The sequence below is a fragment of the Marasmius oreades genome, chromosome 3 (assembly GCF_018924745.1).
Source record: "Marasmius oreades isolate 03SP1 chromosome 3, whole genome shotgun sequence".
Lineage (NCBI taxonomy): Eukaryota > Fungi > Basidiomycota > Agaricomycetes > Agaricales > Marasmiaceae > Marasmius > Marasmius oreades.
This window is the reverse complement of record NC_057325.1, coordinates 2969533-2996761: the sequence shown is the minus strand read 5'-3', so window position 1 is coordinate 2996761 and position 27229 is coordinate 2969533. Positions and strand designations below refer to the sequence as shown.

Sequence of the window (27229 nt, the reverse complement as noted above, 5' to 3'; positions counted from 1 at the left end):
GAGCGAATGCCACTGTCAAACTGTCATTTTTGACTAGCGTCTTCCCACGACTGAAGTAGAACAACCCAGACAAGTTAGGAAGGAGAAAGTGCAGTGTGGTGTGGTATACTGCGATTCGAGATTGAGAGCGGTATGGAAGAAGGAATGTATCGTAGGGACGAATCTTCTGACAGCGACTGAAATGTTGGCGACCTTGGCGAAAATTTCAGCGACGACAAATAGAGTCCCTTGCGAAGTGTACCTTCCAGATCATCTCAGTTTCGTCCAGATGCACATAGGCCTGTGTCAACGTGATTAAATGTGACTGATATTCATATGACACTCGTCAAGATCAAAAACAAGGAAACAAATAATCCCTTTAAACTCGCTGGGAGGAGAATTTCCTACTTTGCAAGAATCGGGTAGCACCAAAGCATACTGAGCTTGCAAACAGTACAGACTAGAAAGAAATATTCGCTTAAATAAATTATACGTGAGGAGGCGAAGCTTACAGCTGAGAACGCTATTGGTCTGATCCACACAAAATCAGGTGTTAAGAGCTGCCCTTGTATGGGTGCAGCGACGAGAGAGCCTACGCTGCTCAGCGCTAAGCCTAACCCGGTACGCGCGCTGAAACAACCATCCACCTGCATGAGCCATCTTGAAGACTGTGATATGGATCAGAGCTCACCCGACTTCCTGTGGACCGGAAGACAAAGACGAGAAACACGCAAATGCGAGAGCCAACCCTATGAAGACCCATGTCAGATCGAAGAACACGAATGAGCGAGAGCACGTACAAGCGCCTGAAAAAATGCCATAAAGTACGCTGACCGCAATGAGCGACCCAGAATTATTGCTGTTTGATGTAACGTCAGTCACGGTGACAGAACAAAAAAGAAAAGAAAAAGAATTACATGCCGAGAACGGCCCAGACCAGAGCGGCAATGGCGACTGTGCATGGCACTTGGATGTTGAATGGTCCGTAGATATCGGCCAAATAGTTGCCCAGGACACGCCCAACTGCACTCGAACCATTTAGAATTGCCAACTATGGTAACTTGAGTCAGCGAGATCAACGAGAGACGAAACTAAAACTGACCGAGTAAAACGCGAGGTTCATGTCCACGGAATGCAGCACCGAGTAGAGCTGCAAGTAGATCACTTGAATCCTTGCATTCAGTCGCCGCAAGATTTGGACATATCAAATGCTGCTCACCAGGGAAATAGAAACCGAGACTCGCTATGAGAGCACTTTACATGTCCAGTAGTCAGCATTTGAGAACGCTGTCGACAAAGAGCTAGACCGACCCGAGGACTGCAAACATGTAGGGCGGATCCTTCAAAAAGCTTCTGATGTCCGGGGGTGGTAACTGAACACGCCTTTTCTTTCTCGGTGGTAACCTAGTCTTCATGAGACAGTTCCCTATGACGAGAGTTCCGAGTACGAGATAGCCCGTAGCTCGGACAGCCTGCGCAAATCCGACTGAAGGAATTAAATGACTGTGAAGACAAGGGGTGTGAGACTCGGTTATTAGTTTCGGCAGCCAACACATACTTGAGCACTAATAGAAACCACTCGATGAGTGACGAGTGAAGACTATAAAGAGATCCACGCACTGATTGGGAAGATAATAGAGCCGATTGAACTCCCACTCAGCGCAACACCAGAAGCGAGGCCCTTTCGCTTTTTGAAATGATGGACCATTATTCCGACGGAAGGGACGAATATCAGACCCAATCCAATACCCATACCCACACCTTGACTGAGGAATATCTTGAAAAACGATTTTGCTAAATGGATTTTGCCTGACAAGATTGGTTACGATGGGTATACCTGGTAGTATTTTTGGGGTTTTGCAAGTGAAAGCATGAATAGCCTATCCGCAACCCTCAGCTGACGCTCGAACCTAAAGATAAATCGACAAGGAACTCACGAAAATGTGAAGAGTAAACCGCCAGTAATTTGTACTATATGGAAATAACCTTCATCGAAGAGTTTACCAGAAACCACACCGAGAGCGAACGGCATCATGAGTTGGAAGCTCCCAATCCACCTTTAAAGAACAACTTGAGTGTCGATCTTTGGACCGCGGTACGGATGTGTAGGACGCACGCGATGTTACTTGGTGAGTGATTCGTCAGATAAACCCGTGTGTAATAATCTTGGTACACGCCGAAAGCGTAAAGATAGCTGGAACATGGAAGTTGGTCAGGGACAGGACGGCCATAAAGCTATCGCTATACAGACCCAAAACTACCGAATAAAACAAACCACCTGTGATACGCAGTGAGCACCTTTCGAGCTCAAGCTCTAAAATGTGAGGAACTTACGCGCCCGTCACAGTCAACCATGCATCCTTGCCACCGTCCGGAACGAACATCTCATCATAGCCCTCCTCTGTTATAGAAAGAGCCACGTTCGGATCGCTAACTTGACTCGAGCCCCCATCCGTTTCTTTGTGATTTTGCTGCATGGTGGTCGGGACAAAGGGAACTGTATTCCACATAGGGATAATTATGATTTGTCGGTTTCGCCAGGCCGGTGCATGCTCGGTGCATGCTGTGAATACATACCGTCGTCGTATCAAAAATTTAGAAGATCGTTACAACACCATCATACGTAAATAACAAAGTATAAACAACGGTACACAGAGCCTTTGATCATCTCCGATGCTGAGCAGAGATGTCCTAGTCTCGAGCCAGACCTTCTAGTAGAGTAAGGTCTGGCTCGAGACTAGAGATGTCCGAGTAATTTGCAATTCACATCATACTTTTATTTGAAAGAAATTTATTTGGGTAGTCACCCATTGTTCCGAGTGTTCGTGGAATTATTCCCATGACTCCGGCACCCGCTTTACCCCACACTTTCACGTTTGCACATGATGCTCAGGCTCTTTCGCTAAATCTCTCGGTTTAACTGGTCATGGCGAAGCTGTTGTGCGAACCCTTCGTTCTCGACCCCCGACCCGCCTACCCACTACGGATTACTGCCAAACGGTACACCCTGGAGGGGATTGTTTCTCGAGGCGATGTTCAATCGGCTCAGCCAGGTCTTACACTCATTTTACTTCACGCTACTGGCTCCCATAAGGAAGTATGGGAAGTGACTGTGCAATATCTACTGCAGAAGGCCAATCAGGAAAATCTCAAAATCGACGACGTATTCTCTATCGAGAGCCCTAGCCACGGTACGCATTTTCTTACTTTCGGGCTCGAATTTTTTATCATCGTGTTCTTACCACCTAGGAGAATCAGCGGTCCTCAACGAGAAAGAACTACATGACCTATTCTCTGATCGTTGTACGTCGTGTCTATTTGGGCTTAAGTGAGTTACTCACCGCAATGTGATTTGCAGGGCCTCCGAGAGAATACGCGAAAGCAGCCCATATATTTCTGACAGCCGGAACTGACAAGGGAGCCAGAGTTGACTTTTCCCGTCGTCGCCTTGTTGGGATAGGCCACAGCGTAGGGGCGTCTGCGATGTGAGGAAACTGGATTACGAACTTCTGGTTGTTTCATTTTCTCAATTACTTTGCTCTCACCTCCAGGTTTTTGATGAAGGAACTATCTCCCACCGTCAATTTCGAGTTCTTCATCGCAATCGAGCCCGGCATCTCTCTCAAAGGAAATCACCATACCAACATTGCTTCCCAAGCGTTGACCGCTTGGACGTGGCTTCGCCCTGACGTGTGGACGAGCAGAAAGTCAGCAAGAAAAGCTCTGGAGTCATCAATGGTTCATTCCATGTGGGACCCTCGTGTCCTTGACCTTTTCGTCGTATGTTTTTGTTCCTTATGATCTTTACTTGCTTTAATGCGATGGGAAACAGGAATACGGACTGAGGACGCACCCAGCTGCCAAGTACGACCCACCATTCTCTTTCAACGGGGTAACAACCGCGTCTACGAAGGCTTTAGAAGCCGTACGTCCTCATTACTGTTCTAACACACGCCGATCCAATCCTTTCGAACGTAGGCCTCTTTCCGCAGTGATGAACTGGTTGTGGACTCTCTCCAGGCGTATACCGAAACTACTAGAGAGAGGGCGGTCCATATAATATGGGGAACTATCAATGACGTCAAGTGAGCAAACAGATAATCGGGAGAGCAGATTCTTATCTTCTACAGATCCCCGGAAACAAGAGACCTGCTTTCGGACGAGTCTTCAGGCAGGTCGCCTGCTTCAGTCAGATTTGTTGAAGATGCCGGACATTTGGCAAGTTGCATCATTGACTATGACAACGATTCTCATCAAGTGCCGTCCGCACAATCACAGGTTGTTCAACAAAAGCCGGAAGCAGTTGCTGATATTATCTTGGATATCATTCAGAACAAACCAATTCTCAAACTGTGAATCCTGAAGTAATTCCACGGAGGTTCGTTTTTGCCGAGTGATGGACTCAGCCTTCCATTCCTATCAATCCATCAACATCAAGTTCTAGTCTTCTCTAAGTAAGCAGGCGGAATGTTGGCGGAATGTTGATGACAGCCGCGTGCTATAGTATTAAGGAAGAGTACGGAAGATTTAGATTTACTGCCTTTCTACATATGTAGAGGTTCTGAAACATGCTAACAATAATGTTAGTCGATGCAACTAAGACCGAAAATGAAGTCATAGTTTAACCTGTTCTGGCACATGTCTTACACCCTACAGTACCAACATGTTCTTCACAGTCTGCGGTTGCTTCGCCTTGAGCTGGTCCCTGTTTCTTATCCTACGCTACAAATACCACTCGAGTTCACCCCTTCCACCTGGTCCGGCTGGTTCGCTACCAATCTTAGGTGTCCTACGAATACACCCTAAGACCGAGTTTTGGAAGACCTACTCGGAATGGGCGAAGAGATACGGTAAATCTGTTACCTCTTAGCTCGACTCTCATTCTAACAGTGGTTCTTGCAGGCCCCGGGGGACTCATTTCCTTTCATCTACTTGGACGCCGAATCATTGTCGTACAAACGAAGGCTGTCGCGGACGACCTGTTCACCAAAAGGTCCAGCTGCTACAGTGATCGGCCATTTCCCCCAATGTCAGGGAAACTGATGAAACGTGAGAAGAGCATGTTCTATATGTACGCAAAGACATGGAATTTCTTCCTGTATCTCGCCACGCTAATCAATGACGATCCCAGCTCATATAACGAGCGCTGCAAGATGTATAGAAAGTTGATGCAGCAGGTCTTGAACTCTTCCGCATCTCAAGCTTACTGGACTATCGAAGAGGAAGCCGCAAAGTACACGGTTAACAAAGTACTGGAGTCTCCTGAGAAACTGTTTCAACACCTTCGCCGGAATGCAGCGTTCATCATTATGAAAGTCGCTTATGGGTACACCATTAGTGATTATAATGATCACTTTGTAGCAATTGCTGAAGATGCTATGAGGATAGGGTCGCTTGTCGCAGCACCTGGAAAGTGGCTTGTGGATTCCCTCCCGATCCGTGAGTGGTTATTGGCATGTTTTTCCACTTCTCGCGATAATAGGATCCCTCCAAAGTGCGCTTCCTACCAGACTGGTTCCCAGGCGCAGGATTCAAACGTCAGGCGAAAGCCTGGAGCGAACACATGTACTTGCAGAGTTTAGAGCCTCACGTATGGGTCAAAGACCAGATGGTAGGTGGATACGAATACTGAGCCCAGCTCCAACAGCCATTGTCATTTGTCATGCTCACCCCGAAGTAGGTGAAAGGTTCTGCTGTACCATCTTTCACATCCAATCTCCTGCAAGACGCAAATGGGGCAGTTACCACTGACAAAGAGCTCGACGACGTAGTGCTTTGGACAGCGGGTGCGCTATACGCGGCCGGAGCCGATACAGTTGAGTGAAGTATTCAGTATCTAATTCAAGTAGGAAACACTCACAAGGGCTTTAGACCGTATCGGCGATGCGAACCTTCTTGTTTTGCATGTTAATGTATCCATCCGTTCAAGAAAAAGCGCATGCCGAATTGGATAGGTTCGTGGAAGACGAACGGCGCCTTCCTACATTGAAGGACTGGTCGCAGGGTGCACTACCGTATCTCACTAGCATCCTTCTGGAGGTCCTTCGTTGGCATCCGGTGAGCAAATGTCAAAAGGTGCCGGCAACCACTTCTTGCCACTAACGTGTAGTGAACTAGCCAGCACCTATGGGGCTCTTCCACTCCGCAGCACACGATGACATATATAAAGGTTATCTCATTCCTGCGAAGACGACCATCATAGGGAACATGTAAGCACGGAATTGGCGAGAAAACCGAGTATCATCGACTTATGGAGACTTTAGTTGGGGGATGATGCACGACGAGAGCGTTTACCCTAATCCCGATGTATTTGACCCGGATCGCTTTACGGGTATAGATGGACGGAAGGTCGAGGAAGATCCTCGCCAAGTGGTATTTGGGTTCGGGCGCAGGTCAACAGCATTTATTTTTGCGCGCGTTTCAGTGGCTCATTGGTCGTTTCAGAGTCTGTCCCGGGTTGTATGTTGCAGAAGCCTCGATTTGGATCCAGATGGCACTCATGCTGGCTTGTCTGCGTATTGAGAAAGCGGCTGATGAACACGGACGTGTTCTGGAGCCGGAGGTCGCTTTTACCACCGCTATAGTGAGGTGAGTAAATACTGTAGGTGAATGGGAAGTGAAGAATGCACTCACTCTATTGTTCAGCTATGTGAAACCTTTCCCGTACAGGATTGTTACCCGCCGAGGTGTTGAATTATTGAACTAGTAGCGGACAGAGAGTTTCACTATTCTTCGTTATTGTTACGTTTCATTGTAATGACTGAAGCTTGGGTATCTTCCCAACTACGAGACAGAATCCAACATTCATGTAATCCGCAATGGAGAATAAGAAAGGCTACGGAATGTTCGTATGCTAAACAGACCACTCGCTCCGGAAAACAATTAACTAGAGCTATTTTCGGGTACCCAAGAGCTGTAAACATTTCTGGGCCTCGCGCGGAATGAGCAAGGGTTTGAAGAAAACCTGGATGTCAACAGGTCAGCGGAACACGCTTAGACTGGGGAGAACAAGTATCTCGAATTTATTTTGAGTATATGGTCTCCATCCGCCAGATTGCCTTAGACCATGGTCTCGTCTTCTCTCTTTATAACCCTCTCAACATCACTCGCACTCGCACCTGACCTCGAATACGCGTGTCCGACCGGAAGGTAGACGCTATGATGACTTTGCATTGCCTGGCCCATACCGATCGCGGTCGTCTCTCGTCCATGAGCAAAACAAATTTGACTTCCCGCCGTGGTAGACGTAGTGTCCGTACTGACGTTGCTAGCGGAAACAACTTGCGGTACACTGTCCGTTGTTTTCTCCTGGAGGGCACGGACAACAATCAACGTCGGAGCTATTCCCTGTGTTTCCTCGATTTCAGCTTCTTTGCGAGACACAACCCGTTAGCAGAGGACTTACAGCAGCCTGCATGAATAAGGGACTCAAGTCCACAGGAAGTAGGCTCTGATTATCAGGGTCCAATGTCGAGAGGATCGCGATATATACCACGAGCGAGGCTGGATAGAGGAATCCTTGGAATTCCGATTCAGTTGAATGTGGACCCAACGAGAAGGTGTTGAAAACGCACATGATTGCAACCAGAGTTCGATAAGTTGACCTAAGCCTGTCGCCGACAAGTTGACGTACTTCCCGACTGACGATGTAGATTCGTCCAGCTTGAACTAATACAGTGGGCATGTTAAGTCATGTGGAGGGTGCCTACCAGTCAATGGTAAAAGCGATGGATCTGCGTGTGGAATGCGAGACATGTGCATGAGAACTGGCTTGCGTTCACTCATTAAACGGCCACATACAAGCATAGATTCAGCGACAAGACTGGAGAGGCTGAATTGTCAACATTCGGAGGTTTAGATTCGACGGTGAAGCCCACCTTGTGACGATGGGTAAAATCATTAGAAATCCTCTGATTATCATGAAATGATTCAGAATAGACATGATTGAATGGAAGCGCACCTCTGAACGGTTTTGACCGTATCATGTTGTGCGTAACCGGCTGCAAGGTCCTTCGTATGTTCGCCAGCCTGATGTGTGGAGAAAGGGGTTTCCGGCAACCTTTCGTCCAACTTTCATCAACCAGTACCACCTGTTCCTCATTCCCATTGTTCCCCTGCTAACTCTTCGGCCTAAACGTAAACCCTCCTCAATGCATCTCAACCGCCTTAAAGCCGCTACAGTCCTTTCCAAGGCACAATTAGACTGTGTCGTTTATGGAGGCGATGCACTCGTTTTCTTCTACGGCCTCCCTGTCTTATTGACCGACTCCCTTCAACTAATGGTTCACGAGGCTAATCTTACCGCTGCGGGAAAAGCCATTTGCAGCGCCCTTAATTACAGCCAGGTTGAAGTTGATGAGGCCCGCGACTTCAAGGAAGTCGCACGTTATGTTCCACAAGGTTCAACCCCTACCCATGCATTCAAAATTAATAAGGACACATTGTTATTCACACACAACTTCCCAGAACAAGCGTATGAAAAGGTTTGTCTCACTTCAATCTAGTGAGCTCATATTGATTGTTTTGCTAGTGTGAACCTCTCCGTATCTATATCCATGCCTCCACTGTTTATCATGTCAACATGAACAACTCTTTGAGATACTCCTCACATCCGAAGCTACCAAAGAATGACTTTCAGTGCGTTTACTTTCTTCGAGAGGAAGCGTACTACGACTCCATTCTTGACACGATGTTTAAACCCCCAAGTGGCTCCCGCCATATCAAACTCCTCGAAATTCTAAGATCCTATCTTATGAACCTCATCTCCTTTACAACTACCCTCTCAGAAGGAAGAATCTTCGTAGGTCAAGACTTGTATGCCAAGAAGTCGCGGGATCCAACTTCTGTGAAGATACATCCCTACCTTCTCAAAAGGCTCGCATGTGTCCGGTTCGACAATCGCACTTACTTGATACGGGCTTTTGTCCATGGTCGTCTCAATGGGGAGGAATCGGCACGAGAGCGGTCAGAGCTGCAGGGGTGTCTCAAGCTGCATGGTTTGGCACAAGGGGCCACCAAGGGGCAGCAACGTGACCCTGCACCAACTTCTGCTGTGAAGAGTCTGACACCCTTTCTTGTTCAACGGCATGGCGTTCTTGCTGTTGAATGGCACCCTATATCATGTCCTCCTCCCAACCGGATCCCTTGAGTGGCAAGTGACATGAGTCAGATCCTTGTACAAGTTGTAGACTTAGGTTAACAGGCTTGTAAGTTCTTTACCCTCTCGTTTTGTTGCTACAAATACAGATAGAATTCACTAGATCATTACATTTGATGTGTTTTCTTCTGACAATCATCATTTTTAGCCATGTACTGATTAATTGTGAACTGATTAATGATTAATGATTGCTCACTATTGCCTAGACCGCCATCATCTCTAAAGTAATGACAATGACAAGACCTGTCTATAATGACCTGCAGGATACACCGAGTCCCCGGACACATCCTTCATAGTCTCTCACAGCATATCTGGTGCTAACACAGCGGCACCTATGACAACCTCCCTGTCCATTCGACCCAGATGCAGTCCCTTCTCTCCCCATAATCGACGCGAGCGTACTCTCAACAACGTCATCGAGACACGGTATCTCACCTTGGCCGGTTATGCGCGACGCGATACGGTCAAAACCGTTCAGAGGTGCACTTCCCTTCAATCCATTTCAACAGAGGATTTCTAATGATTCTGCCCATCGCCACAAAGTGGGTTTCACCCTCGATTCTTTAAACTTCGGGATATTGATACTTCTGCCTCTCCGGTCTTGTCGCTGAATCTATGCTTGAATGTGGCCATTTAATGGTGAACGTATCCCGGCCCTCATGTATCACATTCGACGAGGAAATAGAGAAATACTGTTGCCGAAAAAACCGAGCGACCGTCAATGATGCGAGTGGCTAAGCAATCGTCATCTCAACCATGAACCATGGCGAGAGCTTCTCTTCCAAGGTCGACATACGCAATTTCCCGAAGGCACCCGACGAGTGATGAGGAAAATTGGGACCTTGGGTAAGCACATGCACCTGTCAAGACATGTTCCATCCCGGCGGCGCCTCGCGTTGAATGACATGTGGGGAGGCCACATAGATATCATGGTCTTTTTAATACAGTATATACTTATACAAAGAGTTGGCAAGGCGATTGTTATTCTGAGTGTAACTGATTCCAAGCAGGGAGTCCGAAAATCTCAGGGAGTTCGTCCCAAATCTTGCGCCGCTCAGCATTGTAATGGTTTTGAGACGTGGTAGAGCAGTATTCACATATCCCTACACTGAACTGTTCCCAAGGGAAGGATACCGAGAATACGCCACTACCTAGTGATGCCTCAACACCCTGTAACCACTTCAATCTGGTGTTGTTGCACATGGCTGTGGTTCGACATCCCGGGAACGGTATTTGACCGGTCAGAAAAGCAAACATCCGGGTGCGTAGAGCAATGCAGAGGATCTCTCGGGCACGGATGCAGGCCTTTTTATCCGCCCAATCTAGCTCAATATGTGAGTTGTCGTAGGAATCCAAGCCTTCGAGAATGCAATTTATATCTCGGCTATCAGCACAAAGATATAGAGCTGCGGGAAGAATGGTAGGCAAATCGGCCTCTTTTGCAAGTAAATAAACAGCAAAGGGACGTGCTTCGAAGGATTCAAGATTGGTGATAGAATCGCGAGCGTCCCACTTTGCAAGAGAGGTTGGATATAGGCTGGACAGAAGTGTATAGGCTCGCCGTCGGAGGAGTTCAACTTGATACTTCGTACTGAGGCGTAGTACAGCTGAAAAACAAGCCCATTTGATGGTTTGAGACATATAAACGTCGAAATAACTGACAGACGTCAACGTCCTTTTATGTAAATCCAGCGTGAAAAAACACTCACCTAACACAATGCAACGCCTTCAAAAAATGCATCACGTCGTTGGGTGCATCATACAGTTGAACTACAGGACAACCTTCAAACTCGTCGACATGGTGTGGTTGAGGAAATTTGACCATATCCGCAAAGACGGGAGAGTTTTCTGACAGAATACCTCTATAGACGCGGAAAAGCACATTTTCCGACGCAATAACGAGGGTTCCATCTTCGAACCAGAGGTCATGGGATTTGATTGAGCTGTTAGGTGTAGATGCAAGCACCGTGTGAGTCTGCTCTGGGGTGGTAAGAGAAAGCGGACGAATGTGAGGCGACCTGGTTTGCATGGGGAATTGCTACGAGATTGTGTGTGCGATTACTGGATAATCCCTCGTAAAAGGAGCGGGAAGTACATGAGGGTGTAGGAGAGTGCGAAGTTGCATCGGATGTTCCGACACAGATCCGAGGTCCGACGGCCCGGACCCGCTATAATTATGTTGTCAAGTACAATGCAACCAGCGACCCTCACAGCGTGCACACGTCTTTTCGACCTCTACTATCACCATCGTCCTTGAAGGTGTCAAAGTTTGGCTGGGATCTACCAAACTGACCGTAAGTAAGTCTTCCCTATGTCTTGACTCTCATTTCTCACGACAACGTCCCCATTACCAATTTCTTTTCCACCAGTACAAGCATCGTTCCTTGCACATGATGACGTGGAGACAATCATCTCAACTCTTAGGTCTTCGTTTGCGCAGTTCTTCCATAGCAGCTCTCCCAGCATCCAGACGACATTTCAGCTATTCCCCTAGAGGTGCGAAGTTTATTTGAAAGCAAAGCGAATTCCAGACGTTGAGTCATTGCAAAGCCATGAACAAGATCGTGGTACAAAATCCAGTTGTTGAGTTGGATGGAGACGAGATGACCAGGATCATCTGGAAGAAGATAAAAGAGGAGGTCAGTCAAAGTTTGCGAATTGTTGCACCAAGTTCTAATATAACCAAGTTGATCCTTCCTTATCTTCAACTAGACATTAAATACTATGACCTTGGTCTGGAATACCGTGATAAAGTGCGTCTCTTGATTTGTTGAAAGTCCCCCAATTCACACTTCTCTGTTCCACAGACGAATGACCAAGTCACTACTGAATCCGCCCAGGCTATTCAAAAGTATGGTGTGGGAATCAAATGTGCTACAATCACTCCAGATGAGGCTCGCGTCAAGGAGTTCAATCTGAAGCAGATGTGGAAGAGTCCCAACGGAACCGTGTGTCGTCTATACACTCTCGATTGATGGTCTTCTGATCACTTGGAACGGTCTAGATACGTAACCTGATTGGAGGAACTGTTTTTCGCGAGCCTATCATTCTTTCTCGCATACCTCGGCCTATTCCTGGCTGGGTGAAGCCCATCGTCATCGGCAGACACGCATTTGGTGACCAGGTATCTCTTTCTGCACCTCCTGGTCGTTCCTTTCACTCAGTTTCGCGTTTTTAGTATCGCTCTACTGATTTTGTTGCCCCTGGCCCTGGAAAATTGCAATTGGTCTATACTCCCACAGATGGATCTGCCACAACCACTTTGGACGTTTATGATTTTGAAGGCCCCGGTGTCGCGATGAGCATGTACAATACAGATGAGGTGAGTAACGTTACAGTCGACGTTTCCCCATATTCTCATATGCTGTACCCTAGTCAATTACTGGTTTCGCCCACTCCTCCTTCAAGATGGCTTTGACAAAGAAGATGCCTCTTGTAAGTGGTTATCTGGCCACTTGTTCTTCGCATTATTGAATGCCTATCTCGTTAGTTCATGTCGACCAAGAACACCATCATGAAAAAGTACGACGGCAGATTCAAGGATATTTTCCAGGAAATTTATGAGAAGTAAGCTTGAGATGCTCGACCACACCCCCCTCTGACAAGTATAATCTCAGAGAGTATCAGTCACTTTTCGAAAAAGCCGGAATCTATTACGAGCACCGACTGATCGACGATATGGTTGCACAGGTTATCAAGTCCTCGGGAGGATTCGTGTGGGCGACGAAGAACTACGATGGTGACGTTCAAAGCGACATTCTCGCTCAAGGGTTTGGAAGCTTAGGAATGATGACAAGCGAGCTCATCACACCTGATGGAAAGACTCTCGAGAGCGAAGCCGCTCATGGTCCGTATTACGCCTTTTCTTTCTTTCCACTCGTTTCATTAAGGTTTATCATGGTCGTCAGGAACGGTCACTCGCCATTATCGTGAATACCAGAAGGGTAACGAGACGTCCACCAATCCTGTTGCTTCCATCTTCGCTTGGACCCGTGGACTTCTTCATCGGGCTAAATTGGACAATAACGCTGCGCTCCGTACTTTCTGCGAAGACCTTGAAGCGGCTTGTGTAGAAGTTATTGACAAGGACGGTGTTATGACTAAGGATCTTGCCATCGCTATTTACGGCAAGGATATGAAGCGGGAGCATTGGGTTATCACTGACGTTTACTTGGATAAGGTCAAGGTTGGTATCTTTCCGGTCATCTTTCGTCTTGCCCGACTGAAATGAGATTTTTAGGAGAGACTGCAAAAGAAGCTAGATACGAATTTGAAATCCAAACTCTAGCTGTAAACTGCGGTACCTGTAGAAAGGTTGGATAAGCTATTCTTCGGGATCTCGAGCTGATATCATGTTGTACACATATACCGACCGATCATCTCATCCTATCATATATGTATTACTTTCAATCGCTCGATGTTCGCTCGATGTATCTTTTTCAGACCTCGTTCCTCATCGGGCAGGCTGTAAGATTTAAGATGTCCTTACCCATACTTGGGTGATAAATTAATTGAGTAAAAGACGTGTTTCTATTTCGTACTTTGAGCTCATTGTTTTTGTAAAGATACTAATTCACGTAAAATATGTTGGAAAATAAATAGACTGATGGCAGAATGCCGTAAGGTCTACGCGCAACTGGCTCTGTTCTCGATCGTCACTGGGGCAAAAAAATTGCCCTGAGTCATGAAGATTTCGACATATTTTCTCTTGAAAAAATCGGCCCAAGAACGCTGCACTTGCGTCCCAGACCAAAGTTATAGTGGCTTCGAAGGAAATTGTTCGTGCAGGATCTTTGCGAAAATGTGACTGTCGGCGAGGGTCCCCAATTGATTGTCCCCCCCTACCCAAATGGACCGTTGAACGATCCTTATGGACTTGCGGCGATTCTTCTGGACTACGGTCACTGCCCGTGGGCCGTATCTGTTAACCCTCCAGAATCAATTCGGCGATTTTGGTGGCACGATCAAGTTTCCGTGAGAAACACCCCCGTTTCGACTTCTTATTTAAAGGTGAGGGCAGTAGTAGAGGACTTGGTTCGCTACAGTACCATTCAACCTGCAGTCAAGGAAGAAGCATGTCGCCGTGGTCAGTTCTACCAGTCTTGTCGTCTGGTTTCATACTGACCCACTCGTGGCTAGCGGATCCTCTCAAAGCCAGAACAAGAGAAGACGAGAGCCTGAGTGGAACGAGGACGCGCTTTCAATGCCTGGTCAACCGTCGCGTAAGTGCCATTCCGTTTCTGCGCGACTTAGACAACTCATGCGCATTGTCAACGCACAGTAAAGAGAGGCAAAAAATCGCGTGACGGCGCGTCGGAAGACATCAACACGGACAAGCTAGAGATCTTATACCTTCTGGCGACTGTGAAAGGGTTTCGAAATGCGGACAACAGGAAGAAGGAGGAAATCAAAGTGCTCAAGCAAAAGATATTAGTGTTGACGGAAGAGCTGGATTCGAAGATGGAAATGATCGAGAACAATACCGATAGTTCATTCAACGCAGACTCCAGCTCGCCCAGTTCTGCCATCGAGTCCAGCTCTCAGACGCCACCTACCCGACTGGAGAGCTCTCAAAAAACCCAGCCTTTCCTTGTTCTAAGGCCAAGAGGGAGTCATGGTCCTTGAGAGCCTCGCTAGTAGGGTGCCAGTGGTCGACTCAAATATGGTGAGGTGGAGATCTGCTGCATATTTATATTCGTGAAAGTGTCGTCGAGATACCAGCAGAACACCTCGTAAATGAACACCATATATGAGCCCGTACTACATAGAAACTATTGATGACCTCTTCTCAATGAGCAGCCTCGGCTAATTTCTTCTCTAATGCTAAAATTTCCACGATTGAGGACTGCTGCCAAAGCTGGGACCCTTTCGTTTCTGAAGTGGGAAGGAGCGGCCGCCGTGGACGGGCGTTATAACGAAACAATTTACTAAGGAGGTACTTTGTCCCCGAGACCTGAAAAGATAGAAGAGTGAGGGATAATTCTCGGCGATGTTGGGAGAAATACCCCAGTGTTCGCTGCATCCCAATCAGCTCTTGATACGAGCCCCTGAAGTTCTTGTGTTTCTTTGATTGCTTCCTTTGACGGGTCTGCGTTACATAGCTCCCATAGACGCATGCACACACGCTATTGACATCCTTGAGCAATCGAACCAGGAAGAAATCACATGAACATTAGCAACATGCGTACCGGTGCAAAGTTTGCTACACCCGTTATTGAACCACCAGCGCCTCCGGCAAAGGATGGGTATAGGATATCAACGAACCCATCTAAGACTATGAATCTATTTGTTGACGTAAGTTCTAGATGCTGCCACTTATCGGAAAGAGAACGCACGGGGCGGAGGAGTCTTTTCTGGGGTATTCCGTCGCGAAGCTCGAGCTATTCGTCAATGCAGTCACCCGCGTTAGCTTTCCGACGGCACCACAGCTGATGAGATGCGAAAGTAATGAGATAGGTACGAATATGAGCATGAATCACTCACGTCAGTTTGATTCCACAGATATTGGGGGCTGACTTGGCGACCTCGTTGATGAGGTCGCTGTCCATATCAATTCCACCAGTCACACCGGGAAAATTGTACATTAACCTGCACCCACAAATGTTAGGCAACGCATGATTAAAAGTGAGGATATGGGTACACAGGTACAGGGGACGCAGCTGCGACATCAATGAAGCTATTCCAACGACGTTCAAATTCCGAGATGAATATCTTCAACAACGGAAACAGTTTGACGGTTCCACGTACTACTGCTTCACAGCCGCATGTGAGTCCTCCTTCAACGAACCAACGTAGTAGCCAGGTGGAATGACTATAACTTGATCTGCTCCTGCCTCTGCTGCCTCTTTGGCAAATGCGATGGTTTCTCGAGTACTAGAAGCTCCTGCGCCCGCTATGATAGGCAGATCTAGCAGCCCCACCGAGTCGAGCGCCTCCCGCGTCGCGCGAACGAGATTTGCACGTTCATCATGGGTCTATGATAGACAAAGAGGTTCGGAAAATTAGCTAAATGAACTAGGTGGCACCCACAAGGTGGACCGCCTCCCCCATCGACCCGCTCACAACAGGCTTAATACCTGCTTGTGCAGTGTCTATGGAATTGCCTCAGCTTCTATCCAGCGCCCCATCAAAGTAAATCCTTCACAAATGACGTGCTTCTTGAAGGTTTTGATGTCTGTGGAGCGCGTCAGTAAAGGTTTAGAATGTAAGAGGCATTTAACTGACCTAGTTCTTCATTGTCATCAAAAAAACAGGGTAAAGGGACGAAAATTCCGGGAGTTAGGGGTTTAGGCATGTTGACTCTGAGTGACTGAATTGCTATTGTGTGATTGTAATAAGGGAGGAGTGCAAAAGGTGTGGTGCATCAATCGTGTGGCTTCTAACCTGCTTTTAAGTAGTGTTGGGCGGAATTTGCGTGCCGGACAGCTTGAGCGCACCGAAACCGGGCCGGATATACACGTTGTAGATTGCCGGGCGGCGATCCTTGTCGAAAATATTGAGGGCTAAAAGTTAAGCAACACATAGGTTGTTGAGCTGGCGGTTCCAAGCTTCTATCAAACAGCCAGTGAAACGATTTTCCTCCAAGTTCTTAAGTTACCAAATGAAAAAGTTGTTATAAACCAGTCGTGAAAAGGTGGAGAACGCGACGGAATCCGAATGTAAAAAAATGTTTGGAGGCTACAACCCGTGTGCTAGCTGGAGGAAGGCGGCCGAAAGGACGTTCTGACTGAAATGTCCACCGAACAAAAGGCGAAGGGAGTGTGATAAGTTGTTTCCTGGGACAACAGAGGTTCCCAATCGAGGAGAGTTTTCGGGTGAAATATTGGGATGTAGCCGTCACTCTGTACCTGTCATGAAGCGCGAAGGAGGGTGGGCTTGCAGTACGGCGGCCGTGACCCGAAAATCATCCACTGCGCGGGAGAGTGAACTACACATAGCAGGCCAACAAACCGTAGCTATAGTGCTTTCATGCGACTGAATATTTGGAAGTGCAGACGTACAGACAATGGTACTGACCAATTTGAAATATAAGCTTAAGGGATGCTTCAAGAGCCATAGTAGTTGCTTGCTTTTGTCAAATATAGGTCCACCCGTTTTTATTTGCGATTGGGGCATTCTGGGAAGTGCAGAAAGTAAACAGTGAGCGCGAAATATTAATATTCTTGCTGAACGCTGGTCCGTGGTCGTATGGCGGAGGGTGGCAGCGCAAGTTCCCACGCTTTGATCCTTCTTCAATAAATCAAGCTCTTGCTCGGGGAGGGGCTTGTAGGCTCGATTTTAGATTACGATGACCTTGCTGGGCATGTGACTTTTATCCAGTTTCTCTGTAGCTTGGAGTATATTTCCAGACACTCGCAGGCCCGTTCACTCTTCTATCTATGATTGCCATGGGCGCCGGGTGTAGAATTCATATGAGATTGGGTTGAGGTGCGTATTCAGTCACTCCAGTGGTATTCATGAGCTGAGATCTCCGATATAATGTCGTTCTGAGCAGCAATTTCTGATTACGTCGTGCCTTTCATTTTCTTGTTCGTTCGGGATTCAATCCTCCCACTACCACTTTGAGCAAGGTCAGTGCATTTTTACCCATAACAGATCCGTGTTATCGTGGAATGTTCATTTCATTCCTAGTTCCATCTTGAGCCCAAAGACAGAATTTTTTGAATCGTTCGTCCATTATGTCAAGTTCGCGCTGCCCTCGCAATTCCCGGAAGTCTGGCTGCAAGGATACTGCAATAGGAAACGGTTTCTGGTTCTCCAAAAATCACGCTGAGCAGAAGTGCAAGTTATTCGGTTCAGGAGGACTGCCTTGTTATGTTTCTCGTCCAGTGCGGGCTAAGAACCGTGTTTCACCACTTCTCCCGAGAGCCTCGCGCGAATCTGTATGATTCTTTCCCTCGTTCACGATCTGTGCGTTCAATTATTCAGCGCTTCTTTTCATTGTGTAGCATTTCTGCACTGCATACTCGCAACGTCACAGATTTTCTCCGGCGCGCTAGCGCTAGCTAAATGAGGCAGAGTCAACCGAGTCACTTGAGTTCGAAGCAGTGGTCACTGGTCAGTCGCTGGCTTCTCTTACGTCCGTGATAGCGCCTTGTCTAATTTTACTACAGTACTCAAATGGGTCGATACTACCGTCCGTTAGAACGCTAGGGCCGAAGCGCTGACCATCGGGACACTTTAGAAAAATCCTTTTGGCTTCTGAGTGGGTGCTGAGCGCCATCTTGGCACAACGACATCCCGACGAGGTGAATAGTTGGGGACGAGCGCCTTCGTTGGAGCCTGATCTCAATTAAATATCAAGATTCCTGTGGGTAATCCAGCGGCACGGGTCAATCTGATTGTTTCGTTCCGTCAGTGTCGTTTAATTTCGGAATTCCTTGCCATCTTATTATTTATAAAAGGTCCGATCCACGATCCTAGCTCTCCCCAAGTAACGACTCATGCCTGATCATTTCAGAGAATCTACTCTCATATCTCTGACTGACACAGTCACTCACGACCATGATGACGACTTGCAACCCCCTTCCCCAGATTCTGCTACTGTGCTCTCTCATGATAGAGTTAGGAGGATGACAGATCCCCCGACTTCCCTCCCTACTTATGGCAAGCCTTTGCCTGTACGAAGAAAAGAAACACTTGACCCCCGCATTGTACCTCCAATCATACCACCGGAGCACTCGCATCGTACACTCGTTTTGTGTTTCGATGGTACTGGGGACCAGTTTGACTGTGATAACTCGAATATCGTTCAATTCGTCTCGCTTCTGAAAAAGGATGACTGTTCAAAGCAAATGGTTTACTACCAGGTTCGTTGTCTCATCTGATGGGCGGCTTTTCGACGAATCTCAAGGACAACAACAGTCAGGAATTGGAACATATACTTCACCGACGATTGCAACGCCGCTTTTGTCGACCATCACCAAGGCAAGTACATCCTGCGCCACAACGCTTTCCCGGCAGAGACTTAATTATACTAGACTCTCGATCAAGCTGTTGCCCTTAACTTGGATGCTCATGTCATGGGTACGTTGTCACTCAGGTTTTGAGCGAGCTACTTTCCTAAATTATACGCTTGTAGATGGATATGAGTTTCTCATGCAAAACTGTACGTGTTCAGCAATCGGCCTGCAAAGCTCATCTCGTTGACTCGAACACCAGACATGGATGGTGATCGCATAAGCATACTTGGCTTTTCAAGAGGGGCCTATACCGCCCGAAGGTAAGCCGCTTTACCCGGTTGACAAACGGATCGTGAATCTAACAATCACTCGTCCACCTCAGTCTAGCGGGAATGATTCACAAAGTGGGGCTGCTTCCCGCAGGTAATTGGCAACAGGTACCATTCGCATACAAGATGTATACGCGAACAGACCAGCTCGGCTGGGAACAGTCTAATGCTTTCAAGAAGGCATTTTCTGTCAATGTGACGATCGACTTTGTCGGCGTCTGGTAAGTCATTTTGACCCACTAGTAAGCTTTCAGTCTTGATTAAATTGTTTCAAAGGGATACCGTTGATTCCGTGGGATTGATACCTAAGCGACTGCCCTTCACGGTTTCCAACACGATCATTCGTACTTTTAGGCATGCGGTCTCGTTGGATGAGCGCCGCGCAAAGTTCAAGGCAAATCTGTGGAATCAACCCAATAACAAGGATAAGAGAATGGAGGCGGCGTCTCGATGCGCTGTTGGTGACACACCTCCTGAACCAACTGATAGCAAGAAGCAAGAAACGAAAAGGAAGAGCGTCGGCCATGTTGAACAACCTTCGTTTCATTGGTTGGACGAGGAAGAAGAGGAGCTTGCAGATTTTGAAGGGCAATTTTCGGCACGGATCGAGGATAAGCCTACCGATGTCGAGGAAGTTTGGTTTGCAGTAGGTCTCTTTCATCGCCATCCTCTCCATGAGCTAATCACTGCCTGATTATAGGGATGTCATTCTGGTGGGTCGATGTAGCCAGTTTTGCATGTATCAGATTACTAAACGCGCAACCATCTGCAGATGTTGGCGGTGGATCGGTCAATAACTCGACAAGGCATTCTTTGGCTCGGATTTCACTCCGGTGGATGATTCGAGAATGCTTCAAGGCCAATACAGGGATCATGTTTGATTCCCGTCAACTCCGAAAAGTAGGACTTGACCCCACTACTCTTTATCCTTTTGTCACCCCGCGCCCGTCACCTCTTCCCAGCACCACTTTACGAGTTCTGTCCGCGTCAGGCGGAGAGAAAAAACATTGGTTGAAGCGTCTCTTCTCAAAACGGCCTGTGGCCACAACTGAAGAGGACCAGGATTATCCTGTAGAGAAGCCGGGTCCTCTAACTGAAGAAGAAGAGGACCTTTGGGACGCCATGGCACCGATTTACGACCAGCTCAAATGGAATCCGATCTGGTGGATACTTGAGCTTATTCCTATGACATTCTGTTACCAGAGAGATGACGACAAATGGGGTACATGGTTCGGGTACGTCTTTTCAATTTCGAAACAACTATTCCACCAGTGCGTCTAACAAGAACACCGCTTCCATAGAATGAATCTTGCACATCCCCGTGCCATTCCAAAGCACAAGACGAACGGTATAAAAGTACACCGAAGCGTCCAATTACGTATGAAAGCTTCGGAAGGGAAAAAGTACGTGCCCAAGGCAAGGTTCTCTCATGAACATGCAACATGGATCGATTGAAGACCGTCACGAATTCATTGAATTATATCTATTTTCATTCAAGCTAATATTATTCGTATTCTATTTTAAGCGTACTATTACAAGCTAATAATGAACTCATACGACATGCAAATCCCCGAAGTGGCAGTGGTTTAGTTGCAGAAATGTGCCCATTTGCGTTTCATGTCATCATTGTACGACGGGTCCTTCAGTATCCTCCAGGGTCCAAGTCCTAATAATAATAATAATATGTTTACGCTGCTCCTTATGGTATGGCATCCCCTCGAACAAATTGATGCGCACAAATATGTAACATCACACTATAGCGGGCGGGTTACAGGTCGACTACACTGCTGCCTCTTTCATTCTTATCCACTTCAGGCATGCCCACTTCCGCCTGTTCCAGTTCTGTTACGTCCGAGTCTGTTAAATAAAAATAGGTGGCTGGCGCCCATACAATCGCTGCTCCAACGATGTTACCGAGATAGGTAGCGATGAGAGATCTGTAAAAAAACTCCGAGAGTAAGATGACACAAACGAGAGGATCTGAAGATTGGACTGACTTTCGTATATATCCCGCGGGCGACAGCTATTAACGTGTCAGTTTCCCTCTCTTGGAGCACGCTCGAGAAGACTCACGTTTAGATCGAACATGATGCCTAAAGGTATATAGAACATGTTCGCGATCACTGCAAATATGAATACCGATTAGATGCCGGGTATGCTTGCAATGCTGGCGTCTGAGAACGTTACGAACCATGGTCAAAGGAGCAAGCCACGAAAACCTAGCAGAAGCGGGGTAAATAGGCCATTGGGCAACAGCCGGGAGGTCCGTGCTCACCCATATTGGGATCCAAATAGCGATCAACTGGGAAACCAGTCAGTCGGGTGGACCGGTCTTCCAAAGTTAGACTTCAACTGCTTACTTTTGAGGTTGTCTCCCTTGCTCCCGTAGCAAGCTTCGAAAGAAAGAAAGAGTAAACCAGTCAAAATCAAGTACGTATCGTGAACCGTCGAACACATACCCAAATAGCAATGCAGACCAAAATGTTACACCCAATTCCCCGAAGGAAGATTTGATGAAACTGTGGATCAACAGCCTTCCTCCTATGACGGTCGACGACCGAGTGAGACCTAGAACGAGACCAACATAGGGCAACTGGCTTACTGAGCATATGAACGAACGCCACTGATATAGGGCTCAGAAGAAATGATACCGGAATCTGGAAGAGGGAAAACATAATCAGTGCATGTGACATGCCCGCAGAGCTTGCTTGATCCCTCGCAACCGTACACTTGACCAAGATTGCTGCCGAAAACAAGCTGCCAGCAAGATTTCCGAATGTCACTGACATTTTTGAGTAGGTAGCACTTTGGGAGGATCTCAGTCGTACCGATTACCCAATTGAGAGGAAGAGACCACCATGGCAGGGCCCTTATCACGACAGCCATAGGAAATACCTGGTACACCACGGGTCGAAAAATGGAGAGGGTAAAGGTGTTGAAGCATACCATCATGTTACTGGTGAGGAGTTCCAGTCCCAACATAGGGATTCTAAATGCGGAGTTACTCAATTATGTCATACAGGATGGCCCGGAGGCCGAACGGGCGAACGTACAGGACAAATCCAGTAGGGAACACAAACCCGCCAAGCATCCTAACCAGTGCGGGATTGGATTGATTCAAGCCAGGCATACCACCAGAAACAATCTCGTTCATGAGGCCTCCAAACGATAACATGAGGCCGGCAAGAACCTTGACCATAGTGTGAAAGTCATCGAGCTGTTGAAGAAGAATCTGGATTGCCTGGACTTACTGCTTTAAAAAAGATCTTGTCGTAACGTGTCCTGTGCTTCACGACCGCTTGCTTGACCATAGCACGAGCAACTTGTTCGGGCTTGAGAGTGCTTGGGGGATCCATGCTTACTGCCTTAACGGTTGGACTTCTGAGAGATTTCGTGAGATATATCCCCTCAGGCCTCAGACTTAAGGAAATATCAAGGTCATTCGGGAACAAAAATGGAAGCCTATATCAGTTCTCAGAGGATGGAAGGGGTGGACAATGAACCGTCGCTCGTTGGCTCATCATTTGCCGTCCCGGTCACTACATTTCTGTTTCCCGGAAATGCGCACCAATTGAAGGTGTAGCATTTGTGTCACAAGGCTCTTGGCGAGGTTCGTGTTGGTAGTCTCGACTGTGGGTCAGCAAGCGCTCAGTGCACACAGGTTGAACGCTAGTGTTCACTTACATGTGAAGATCAAGACCAAAGAAGAACACGGGGTTAGAGCGTGCACAGAAACTACAGACTGTGAGTGGAGTATATTTCCACGACTCCGGGAACCCGTGTCGAGTAGAGGTATCAAAAGGGTTATCACCTCAAGTACCTGTAATGAGAACTATGCTACATTGGTGAGTGGTGTATAATCTATGAATACAATGATCCCGAAGTAAAAGCAAACCCTAACTCTATGCTTCTGCGGGTGTTCGTGATTCTTGTATGGAGGACTCTGGTTCGTGGTTATCGTGTATGTGAAGCTTGTTATCCTCGGACACGCGAATAACGACCGCATCACCGTCACTGAATTCAGCGTCCCCCATCAGCAAAAAGCCTAGCGACTTATGGCAGATATTAAAATGAACGTACCGGATCGTACCCCGCAATAGCTTCTGAGCCAACGGGAATAAAACCTCTTGTCTTACGACCCTTGCGATGGCTCGCGCCCCATATACCTCTGAGTAGCCTTGACCTGCCAGCCACTCCCTTGCCTTGTGATCGACGTCAAGCGTGATTCGTTTACTCTTCAATCGCTCTGCAACGTCGTTCAAACGTAGCGAGACAACCTGCAGAATGGATTCTCGCGAGAGCTTGTTGAATACGACCATAGAATCGAGACGGTTCAGCAATTCAGGAGGGAAGTATTCTGTGGTGCGTTGCAGAACCTCGTCTCTTGCTTGTGGTGTAACTTTTCCGTCGGGGGTAGAAGCGGAGTGGTGAGCGAGAATATCTGAACCTACACATTGCAAACAGATTGAGTTGGTATCGGGAGAATTGGTGGGGGCTGATGGACGTACCGAGATTACTTGTTAGGCAGATGATCGTATTCTTGAAATCAACCTTGCGTCCTTGACTATCCGTTACACTACCCTCGTCGAGGATCTGCAACAATATCATAGCAACGTCCTGATTGAAAGGATGATGAATACCAGTCAGGTTCACCCAAGATAAAATCAAAAACCTTATGGGCTTTCTCAAGTTCGTCCAGTAAGATGACGGCATACGGCTTGCGCCTCACGGCCTCCGTGAGCTGGCCTCCTTCTTCGAAGCCTACATAGCCCGGAGCGGCACCAATGAGGCGAGAGATAGTGTGTCGATCGTGATACTCAGACATGTTGATGTTGATCCTAAGAGCAGAAAACATGGCGAGGTTATCAACAAACACACAAGCGGATCACTCAGCGACTTACAGACCACGCTGCTCGTCATTAAACAGGAAACCAGCCAACGCTTTGCACAATTCAGTCTGTGAAATGGTTTACTACATCACTCAGAAGGCAAAGAGGGGTAGAAACTCACCTTTCCGACGCCCGTAGGACCAAGGAAAAGAAAGGAAGCGACAGGACGATTCGGCGCCTGGAGACCAGCGCGTGATATACGCACAGCGTCACTGATAGCTTCAACTACATGATTTTGTCCAACGACGCGTTGTCTTATGGTATCTTCCATCTGTGTGTTTTGTTGAGTAATACCGCATCACTCGGTGAAAAGGAGAACTCACATGAACTAACTTGTCCTTCTCGCCTTTGAGTAGGTTCTGAACTGGAATCCCGGTTGCTTTCGCCACGACTCGTGCGATGTCGTTGGAGGTGACACGGTCATGCAACATCGCCAGTGGACTGTCTACTTCTGTCTCCCGATCTTCCTCCTTCGGTAGTTGGCGTTCGAGTTCCGGAATACTGGAGAAGCGGAGACGAGAAGCAAGTTCGTATTGACCTTGACGTTGGGCAACTTCTAGTTGATGTTTTGCCTCTTCAAGACGCTCCTTGAGATCCTTGATTCTATCGAGGCTAGCTCGTTCTAGAAAGATTGTGAGTATCCTGGCAATAACAGAACGCCATCCAAAACATACCAGATTGCCAAAGTTCAGTGAGCCTCTTCGCCTCTGCTCTCTTCTTTTCCAAGGTCTCTTCAACTTTCTGCCGTCTCTCAACACTGAACACGTCCGTTTCATTCCTCAAACTTTCCAGCTCTATCTGTAATGTCATGACCTCTCGATCCAATGTCTCTAGCTCGTCGGGTTTACTCTCTTGCGCCAACCGCAAAGCTGAAGCTGCTTCATCGACGAGATCTATGGCCTTGTCCGGCAAGTACCGGTCAGACACATATCTGGCTGAATAGACTGCAGCCGTAACGAGCGCTGAATCAGAGATTTCAACTCCGTGGTGAACTTCGTATCTGGGCTTGAGACCACGTAATATTGAAATGGTCGATTCTACACTGGGTTCCGAGATTTGCACCGGTTGGAATCGTCGTTCAAGAGCAGCATCCTTGCCGATGGTCTTTCGATATTCGTCAGCTGTAATAAAGGGTTAAGATGTAGGAGACTGAATAGACTGAAGATTCCACGCACGCGTCGTTGCACCTACGAGCTGGAGACCACGTGCCAATGCGGGTTTGATCATTTGGCCAGCGTCGATGCTGCCTTCGGCTTTTCCAAGGTTGAAGAGGGTATCTTCATGGAGGATTACTGAGAAGGAAAGCATAGGTAGTCAAAAACGGTTACTCACGGACTTCGTCTATAAAACAAATCACATTCCCCGCCTCCTCCTCAATATCCCTTATCAAAGCTTTGAATTTTTCCTCGAACTGACCCCGAATCCCAGAACCAGCCATGATTGCGGAGAGGTCAATTGACAAAACTCGTTTACTGTGAAGCGACTATTGGAAAGTGGGATCAGGAATATGACAACATTGTTTATGAAAGAGGTACGTACTTCTGGAACTTCTTTCGCAACGATACGGCTAGCAAGACCTTCGAGAATAGCAGTTTTACCAACACCCGGCGGCCCTATAAGCTAGATAAGACGGTTAGTAATTAAAATGGCATTGAACTATGACAATAACTAGGCCTACCACAGGATTGGATTTGGTTCGCCGCGATAAAACTAAGCTCCAAGTTAGAAGGTTGAAAAAAAAACAGCATATTAGGTTTCTTCTTACTCTGTATCGTCCTTCGGATTTCTGTCAAACCGGGCGAACCTCAGTACTCAGTCTTCTCGTGTATATATCGCAATACACACCTTCATCCCTTCCAATAGTTGGATCAAGCTTTCCGTTCTTGGCTAGTTCAGTGAGATCCACACTCTGTTATACAGAATGTCAGAATCATTCAGGTAACAAATGAGCAAGAACAAGTACGGACATATTCCTTCAGAGCATCACCCTTTTGATGCTGAGGCCCGAGACTAAAGCCAGGAAATCCTCCGCCTCCTCCGATACCATTTCCAGGAGGTTGGGCATATCTTGTGAGTGACAGATGAAAACCACGTCGCGCAATGGGAACGATATATGCCGAAGGTAGCGTTGTCCTGAGTCCATAAGACCTCTGAGGTGTTAATCGTAGTAGGTTTCGCGTTGATAGAATCCGTAAGGCCGACATTATTGGATAGTAGGATAGTTAGAAGGTCGGGCCATTTAGAGCATATCCGGAAGAACAGACAGGAAAATGCGAGAAACTACACCGTGGGAATGATATTGAGATCTGTCATCGCATTCCGCTGCGGCTTTGCATTGAACGCCGAACGAGTTTGCTGTCCCTCGCCGGCAACCATAACTTGCTAACCTTGTTTGGGGAAAGGGGCAATTGAAGTTGCGATTCGGCTTCAAACTCTGGTTCCTCATGAAACTTTCGAAGCGAGGGCGAAAGGGAGAATGGAGCCTTCTCACTTACAGCCTGCATGTTTCTGTTTCTGTCATTCAGTATTATACTAACGAAACGATGATTCACCGTGAAACTTCCTTCAGTCGCCCCGTAGCACATCTAACCTCCATCATGATCTTAACTACCCTCCCGGCCACGAAGCACTTGAACAGGAGAAGGGTCTCGTCGATTAGGCTACTTACCGAGCTCTCCTCGAAGCACGGAAGTAGGATGAATGCCTCGTTCCGTTAAACTTTGGAGTCCATTAACGCCCAACATTCGATCAAGTAAAAGCGCTTCGCCGATGAATGATTGACTGAATTTTCAACTGTGATTCTCGCCGAAAAACGCGATATTGTACTCACATTTTCGTTGTCAAAAAGGGCATATGTTGTCTCCGACACATATGTTTGGTTATAATTATATACCCTCTGTTGCTCTAAAAAAGCTCAGGAACCTTGTACAGAGTCTGGAGCGGGAAGATGGTCACGCTAACCAACGCCGGTAT

The 27229-nt window shown here is 47.3% G+C and overlaps 12 protein-coding genes across 13 annotated transcripts; 6 read left to right on the top strand and 6 right to left on the bottom strand.

Annotated features, from left to right (window-relative positions):
• Positions 1–358: 358 nt before the first annotated feature.
• E1B28_006325 (uncharacterized protein) lies at positions 359–2456 on the bottom strand (the record flags this gene model as incomplete). Its single annotated transcript, XM_043150974.1, has 15 exons — positions 359–439; positions 492–609; positions 671–728; positions 780–838; positions 897–1030; positions 1082–1143; positions 1199–1233; positions 1291–1482; positions 1538–1544; positions 1600–1756; positions 1817–1859; positions 1917–2036; positions 2096–2173; positions 2231–2257; positions 2314–2456. The coding sequence occupies 15 exons, from the start codon at positions 2454–2456 to the stop codon at positions 359–361; spliced, it is 1314 nt and encodes a 437-aa protein (XP_043012065.1).
• Positions 2457–2788: 332 nt separating this feature from the next.
• Positions 2789–4335, top strand: E1B28_006324 (uncharacterized protein; the record flags this gene model as incomplete). Its single annotated transcript, XM_043150973.1, has 7 exons — positions 2789–3170; positions 3229–3282; positions 3338–3464; positions 3531–3759; positions 3812–3904; positions 3958–4064; positions 4110–4335. The coding sequence occupies exons 1-7, from the start codon at positions 2906–2908 to the stop codon at positions 4333–4335; spliced, it is 1101 nt and encodes a 366-aa protein (XP_043012064.1). The 5' UTR covers positions 2789–2905.
• Positions 4336–4642: 307 nt separating this feature from the next.
• On the top strand, positions 4643–6685 carry E1B28_006323 (uncharacterized protein; the record flags this gene model as incomplete). The annotated part of the gene is made up of 10 exons (XM_043150972.1): positions 4643–4829; positions 4882–5050; positions 5111–5418; positions 5475–5590; positions 5660–5794; positions 5851–6036; positions 6097–6188; positions 6243–6371; positions 6424–6567; positions 6625–6685. The coding sequence occupies 10 exons, from the start codon at positions 4643–4645 to the stop codon at positions 6683–6685; spliced, it is 1527 nt and encodes a 508-aa protein (XP_043012063.1).
• A 353-nt stretch (positions 6686–7038) lies between these two features.
• Positions 7039–7555, bottom strand: E1B28_006322 (uncharacterized protein; the record flags this gene model as incomplete). The annotated part of the gene is made up of 2 exons (XM_043150971.1): positions 7039–7326; positions 7385–7555. 2 exons carry the CDS (start codon positions 7553–7555, stop codon positions 7039–7041), a joined length of 459 nt encoding a protein of 152 aa, XP_043012062.1.
• A 574-nt stretch (positions 7556–8129) lies between these two features.
• On the top strand, positions 8130–9127 carry E1B28_006321 (uncharacterized protein; the record flags this gene model as incomplete). Its single annotated transcript, XM_043150970.1, has 2 exons — positions 8130–8462; positions 8510–9127. The coding sequence occupies 2 exons, from the start codon at positions 8130–8132 to the stop codon at positions 9125–9127; spliced, it is 951 nt and encodes a 316-aa protein (XP_043012061.1).
• A 990-nt stretch (positions 9128–10117) lies between these two features.
• E1B28_006320 (uncharacterized protein) lies at positions 10118–11165 on the bottom strand (the record flags this gene model as incomplete). The annotated part of the gene is made up of 2 exons (XM_043150969.1): positions 10118–10793; positions 10846–11165. 2 exons carry the CDS (start codon positions 11163–11165, stop codon positions 10118–10120), a joined length of 996 nt encoding a protein of 331 aa, XP_043012060.1.
• A 169-nt stretch (positions 11166–11334) lies between these two features.
• E1B28_006319 (uncharacterized protein) lies at positions 11335–13586 on the top strand. The gene is made up of 12 exons (XM_043150968.1): positions 11335–11430; positions 11506–11632; positions 11687–11775; positions 11824–11889; positions 11944–12084; positions 12141–12260; positions 12315–12458; positions 12512–12571; positions 12627–12703; positions 12754–12983; positions 13045–13322; positions 13377–13586. The coding sequence occupies exons 2-12, from the start codon at positions 11527–11529 to the stop codon at positions 13422–13424; spliced, it is 1359 nt and encodes a 452-aa protein (XP_043012059.1). The 5' UTR covers positions 11335–11430; positions 11506–11526; the 3' UTR covers positions 13425–13586.
• A 189-nt stretch (positions 13587–13775) lies between these two features.
• Positions 13776–14761, top strand: E1B28_006318 (uncharacterized protein; the record flags this gene model as incomplete). Its single annotated transcript, XM_043150967.1, has 3 exons — positions 13776–14222; positions 14276–14358; positions 14418–14761. Exons 1-3 carry the CDS (start codon positions 14212–14214, stop codon positions 14759–14761), a joined length of 438 nt encoding a protein of 145 aa, XP_043012058.1. The 5' UTR covers positions 13776–14211.
• Positions 14762–14924: 163 nt separating this feature from the next.
• On the bottom strand, positions 14925–17328 carry E1B28_006317 (uncharacterized protein; the record flags this gene model as incomplete). 2 transcript variants are annotated; one of them, XM_043150966.1, is made up of 12 exons in its annotated part: positions 17153–17328; positions 16520–17099; positions 16361–16453; positions 16281–16310; positions 16166–16227; positions 15884–16110; positions 15777–15812; positions 15620–15724; positions 15472–15564; positions 15325–15418; positions 15142–15261; positions 14925–15089 (listed from the first exon to the last, which is right to left on the bottom strand). In XM_043150966.1, the coding sequence occupies exons 2-12, from the start codon at positions 16656–16658 to the stop codon at positions 14925–14927; spliced, it is 1164 nt and encodes a 387-aa protein (XP_043012057.1). In that variant the 5' UTR covers positions 16659–17099; positions 17153–17328. The 2 variants fall into 2 exon arrangements, with proteins under 2 accessions (XP_043012057.1, XP_043012056.1); XM_043150965.1 differs by having other exon boundaries at positions 16361–17099.
• A 1251-nt stretch (positions 17329–18579) lies between these two features.
• On the top strand, positions 18580–20822 carry E1B28_006316 (uncharacterized protein; the record flags this gene model as incomplete). Its single annotated transcript, XM_043150964.1, has 10 exons — positions 18580–18945; positions 19001–19063; positions 19117–19162; positions 19218–19244; positions 19298–19358; positions 19421–19588; positions 19644–20013; positions 20068–20080; positions 20140–20602; positions 20669–20822. The coding sequence occupies 10 exons, from the start codon at positions 18580–18582 to the stop codon at positions 20820–20822; spliced, it is 1731 nt and encodes a 576-aa protein (XP_043012055.1).
• Positions 20823–21057: 235 nt separating this feature from the next.
• Positions 21058–22723, bottom strand: E1B28_006315 (uncharacterized protein; the record flags this gene model as incomplete). Its single annotated transcript, XM_043150963.1, has 12 exons — positions 21058–21304; positions 21365–21390; positions 21441–21490; positions 21559–21669; positions 21728–21760; positions 21827–21908; positions 21970–22024; positions 22096–22149; positions 22196–22262; positions 22314–22356; positions 22421–22557; positions 22619–22723. 10 exons carry the CDS (start codon positions 22721–22723, stop codon positions 21488–21490), a joined length of 690 nt encoding a protein of 229 aa, XP_043012054.1. The 3' UTR covers positions 21058–21304; positions 21365–21390; positions 21441–21487.
• A 546-nt stretch (positions 22724–23269) lies between these two features.
• E1B28_006314 (uncharacterized protein) lies at positions 23270–26460 on the bottom strand (the record flags this gene model as incomplete). The annotated part of the gene is made up of 15 exons (XM_043150962.1): positions 23270–23381; positions 23448–23814; positions 23876–23984; positions 24040–24205; positions 24269–24324; positions 24378–24527; positions 24580–24878; positions 24931–25377; positions 25432–25533; positions 25589–25739; positions 25796–25876; positions 25935–25966; positions 26022–26042; positions 26102–26165; positions 26224–26460. The coding sequence occupies 15 exons, from the start codon at positions 26458–26460 to the stop codon at positions 23270–23272; spliced, it is 2394 nt and encodes a 797-aa protein (XP_043012053.1).
• Positions 26461–27229: the final 769 nt, after the last annotated feature.